The 5,000-nt window shown below is 47.2% G+C and overlaps 1 protein-coding gene across 6 annotated transcripts in view; it reads right to left on the bottom strand.

Annotated features, from left to right (window-relative positions):
- Positions 1–5,000, bottom strand: part of zmiz1a (zinc finger, MIZ-type containing 1a) — a 306,966-nt gene that overhangs the window by 62,944 nt on the left and 239,022 nt on the right. For all 6 annotated transcript variants that reach the window (XM_046358353.1, XM_046358352.1, XM_046358356.1 and 3 more), the window contains one exon: positions 3,707–3,820. In XM_046358353.1, coding sequence (XP_046214309.1) covers positions 3,707–3,820 — 114 coding nt within the window. The remainder of the gene's footprint in view (positions 1–3,706; positions 3,821–5,000) is intronic.

Here is a 5,000-nt window from a genome sequence, read left to right as displayed (position 1 = left end):
TGAATTATTTAGGCTATATTATTTCAATTATTTCAAGGCTATAGACTACAAACAAATACATTGTGAAGCATTTGCAAGTGTGACACACTAGGCTGGCAGGAACATTAAGCTCTCAGCATTTAAACAACATTTTGTTGTACTAAATCATTATATTCTATACAGTGCACATATAGGTTGTGATTTACTTAGAATTAAATGCAATACAAATATTTTAAAAAGCCTTATTATGCTCCATCTACAGGGCCTTTGAATTCATTCTTAGAAACATGAGTTTGGCCGGAGTCTGTGGTTTCAGGCCCATGTGATGGTGCCTGGAGAGCAGGCCAACAGCGGAGAACACCCTCTCAGCGCTTCAGGGCCACTGCGGATGCCGAACAACCTTTGGGACGCTCTTGCCAGGCTGGGCAGGAATGTGTAGTCGTTTTATTATATTTCTATAGCTAGGCCTAAAGGATTTGAGGTAAAATGACCCTATCAAAACAGAAAGCTACTTGAAAGATGTAAAATGCCAGGCCTATTCTGCCAAAATCAATGTTGGCCCATTGTACAGATAATAGAACGAAAATGAACAAAACTTTTAAGATATATGATTTTTTTTTCATAAATACTTTGCTACAATGACACACTTAGCTAGCTACCCACCTCATTTCTGTTAGCATGTGCACGTGTAAGTACACTATCATGCTTTCGGGACACCTGTCTTTTCTGACCCCATAATGATTCTTTAGTTGTGGACACTTCAGAGGGGTTGGGTTAAATGCGGAAGACACATTTCAATTGAAGACATTCAACTGACTAGGGATACCCCTTTCCTTTGTACCACCACACTTCCTCTCTTGCCCTTGGTCCTCATCTTTGTCAGTCACCTTGATTTTTCACCTGGGTGTTTTATCAGTTTCTTTAGGAAAATATTTAGAATACTAGATGACAGTAGCTAAAGCAAGGGGCTATAGCAGCACACAAGTAGACTACAAATGCATGCTGGGCCGGGCATGTCCTGAGGTCGTGAAGTGACTGCTACTGGAGCGAAATTGGAGAGGGTGAGAAGGCAGACGCTCCAGCCTTTGGGAAACTGTCTCAAAGCTCCACTCCTCGCTCACCTGCTCTGCTCCACTCACATACTCTGGAGGGGGTACAGACTCCAAACTATTAGAGGACTCAGAGGAGGTACAGACCCCATACTATTAGAGGACTCAGAGGGGGTACAGACCCCACACTATTAGAGGACTCAGAGGAGGTACAGACCCCATACTATTAGAGGACTCAGAGGGGGTACAGACCCCACACTATTAGAGGACTCAGAGGGGGTACAGACCCCATACTATTAGAGGACTCAGAGGGGGTACAGACCCCATACTATTAGAGGACTCAGAGGGGGTACAGACCCCATACTATTAGAGGACTCAGAGGGGGTACAGACCCCATACTATTAGAGGACTCAGAGGGGGTACAGACCCCATACTATTAGAGGACTCAGAGGGGGTACAGACCCCATACTATTAGAGGACTCAGAGGGGGTACAGACCCCATACTATTAGAGGACTCAGAGGGGGTACAGACCGCACACTATTAGGGGACTCAGAGGGGGTACAGACTCCATACTATTAGAGGACTCAGAGGGGGTACAGACCCCACACTATTAGAGGACTCAGAGGAGGTACAGACCCCATACTATTAGAGGACTCAGAGGGGGTACAGACCCCACACTATTAGAGGACTCAGAGGGGGTACAGACCCCATACTATTAGAGGACTCAGAGGGGGTACAGACCCCATACTATTAGAGGACTCAGAGGGGGTACAGACCCCATACTATTAGAGGACTCAGAGGGGGTACAGACCCCATACTATTAGAGGACTCAGAGGGGGTACAGACCCCATACTATTAGAGGACTCAGAGGGGGTACAGACCCCATACTATTAGAGGACTCAGAGGGGGTACAGACCCCATACTATTAGAGGACTCAGAGGGGGTACAGACCGCACACTATTAGGGGACTCAGAGGGGGTACAGACTCCATACTATTAGAGGACTCAGAGGGGGTACAGATCCCACACTATTAGGGGACTCAGAGGGGGTACAGACCCCATACTATTAAAGGACTCAGAGGAGGTACAGACTCCATAGTATTAGAGGACTCAGAGGGGGTACAGACTCCATACTATTAGAGGACTCAGAGGGGGTACAGACTCCATACTATTAGAGGACTCAGAGGGGGTACAGACCCCACACTATTAGAGGACTCAGAGGGGGTACAGACCCCATACTATTAGAGGACTCAGAGGGGGTATAGACCCCATACTATTAGAGGACTCAGAGGGGGTACAGACCCCAAAGTTGCTAGCTAGCATTAAATTTATCTTATAAAAAACAATCAATCATAATCATTAGTTAATTACACATGGTTGATGATATTACTAGATATTATCTAGCGTGTTCTGCATTGCATATAATCTGACTGAGCATACAAGCATAAAAGTATCGAAGTATCTGACTGAGCTGTGGTAGGCAGAAGCAGGCGCGTAAACATTCATTCAAACAGCACTTTTGTGCGTTTTACCAGCAGCTCTGTGCGTCAAGCATTGCGCTGTTTATGACATCAAGCCTATCAACTCACATATTGCACTTTTACTTTCTTCCAACACTTTTGCCTTATTTAAACCAAATTGAATATGTGTTCATTCAGTATTGTTGTAATTGTCATTACTACAAATTAATGGACAAAAATCGGCTTCGGCATCTGCTTTTTTGGGCCTCCAATAATCTGTATCGGTGTTGAAAAATCATAATCGGTCGACCTCTAGTACAGACCCCATACTATTAGAGGACTCAGAGGGGGTACAGACTCCATACTATTAGAGGACTCAGAGGGGGTACAGACCCCATACTATTAGAGGACTCAGAGGGGGACAGACCCCATACTATTAGAGGACTCAGAGGGGGTACAGACCCCATACTATTAGAGGACTCAGAGGGGGTACAGACCCCATACTATTAGAGGACTCAGAGGGGGTACAGACCCCATACTGTTAGAGGACTCAGAGGGGGTACAGACCCCATACTATTAGAGGACTCAGAGGGGGACAGACCCCATACTATTAGAGGACTCAGAGGGGGTACAGACCCCATACTATTAGAGGACTCAGAGGGGGTACAGACCCCATACTATTAGAGGACTCAGAGGGGGTACATTCTATATGGTAGTCTTTTTATCGTAACCATTAAGAAGCTTTAATACTGACTTACAGATGAACATTGACACTACACACACTAGGCCTACAGATGCTATCCCTGGAGACAACATTCGGAGAAAAAAATGTCTCTCTCAATTTGTGTGCATGCAGCCATGCGTTTGTGCGCGTGTGTTCTCCCACACCTGCAGCAGATTTGTAGGACTCTGGCCTGCTGCCCAGATCAATAAGAAGAGGCTGTAGAACAGGAGAGGTCGGCCAGGGGTCACTGACTACGATGTGCGTGTGCGTGTACACACGTGTGTGTGCACAGACAGTGAAGCGTGACTGCAGCTTTAACCTCCGTCACTGACCCCTGACGGCCGAGCAGCTGCCTAACTTCACCGTTACTAACAGTAACCGTAACCATGACTGAGGGCTGTGATTGGTTGACACGGCAAATGAGGGCTGTAATTGGCTCTTAGATGTAATGGAGACCTGTGATTGGCTGAGACGGTCAGCCGGGGTCTTCTTACCGTTAGGCATCCCATGAGGCTTTGTTCGAAAGGTCTCTGGAAGGCTCGGGGGTCTCCGCACCAGTCCAGCAGCTCTGTCGCTGCGGTGTGGAAGTTGGCCGGGTTCTGTAAGTGCTGTCGGAAAAACGAGAGAAACTGTCTGTTAGAAATATCTCACTAAATATATCTGAAACCATATCATGATGTATTGTCATCATTATGTAGACAGGGGGCTATTTTAGGAGGAGAGATGGATGAAAAGAGGAGGGTCAGGAGAGATGGATAAAGAGAGGAGGGTCAGGAGAGATGGATAAAGAGAGGAGGGTCAGGAGAGATGGATAAAGAGAGGAGGGTCAGGAGAGATGGATAAAGAGAGGAGGGTCAGGAGAGATGGATGAAGAGAGGAGGGTCAGGAGAGATGGGTGAAAAGAGGAGGGTCAGGAGAGATGGGTGAAAAGAGGAGGGTCAGGAGAGATGGGTGAAGAGAGGGTCAGGAGAGATGGATAAAGAGAGGAGGGTCAGGAGAGATGGGTGAAGAGAGGAGGGTGAGAATAGGGAAGAGGATTAAGTGGGTGAGTGTGAGGGCGTTACCAGCAGACCTTGATGTATTGTTGAGCAGGGTATAGGTTATATACCCACAATGCAGCAGAGCCTGGGTGGGCATTGCCGGGAAGGAGCGAGGGTCCTTACATGGTCATGCAGACATACAAGGCATAAACCCCTTCTCTTCTCAGCCTATTCTCCTGACCCCTGACCTGCTAAAGGTATAACCCCCTTCTCTTCTCAGCCTATTCTCCTGACCCCTGACCTGCTAAAGGTATAAACCCCTTCTCTTCTCAGCCTATTCTCCTGACCCCTGACCTGCTAAAGGTATAACCCCCTTCTCTTCTCAGCCTATTCTCCTGACCCCTGACCTGCTAAAGGTATAAACCCCTTCTCTTCTCAGCCTATTCTCCTGATCCCTGACCTGCTAAAGGTATAAACCCCTTCTCTTCTCAGCCTATTCTCCTGACCCCTGACCTGCTAAAGGTATAAACCCCTTCTCTTCTCAGCCTATTCTCCTGACCCCTGACCTGCTAAAGGTATAACCCCCTTCTCTTCTCAGCCTATTCTCCTGACCCCTGACCTGCTAAAGGTATAAACCCCTTCTCTTCTCAGCCTATTCTCCTGATCCCTGACCTGCTAAAGGTATAAACCCCTTCTCTTCTCAGCCTATTCTCCTGACCCCTGACCTGCTAAAGGTATAAACCCCTTCTCTTCTCAGCCTATTCTCCTGACCCCTGACCTGCTAAAGGTATAACCCCCTTCTCTTCTC

Source organism: Oncorhynchus gorbuscha, linkage group LG08 (genome assembly GCF_021184085.1).
Source record: "Oncorhynchus gorbuscha isolate QuinsamMale2020 ecotype Even-year linkage group LG08, OgorEven_v1.0, whole genome shotgun sequence".
Lineage (NCBI taxonomy): Eukaryota > Metazoa > Chordata > Actinopteri > Salmoniformes > Salmonidae > Oncorhynchus > Oncorhynchus gorbuscha.
The sequence above is the reverse complement of the archived record's forward strand: the minus strand, read 5'-3'. Positions and strand labels throughout refer to the sequence as shown.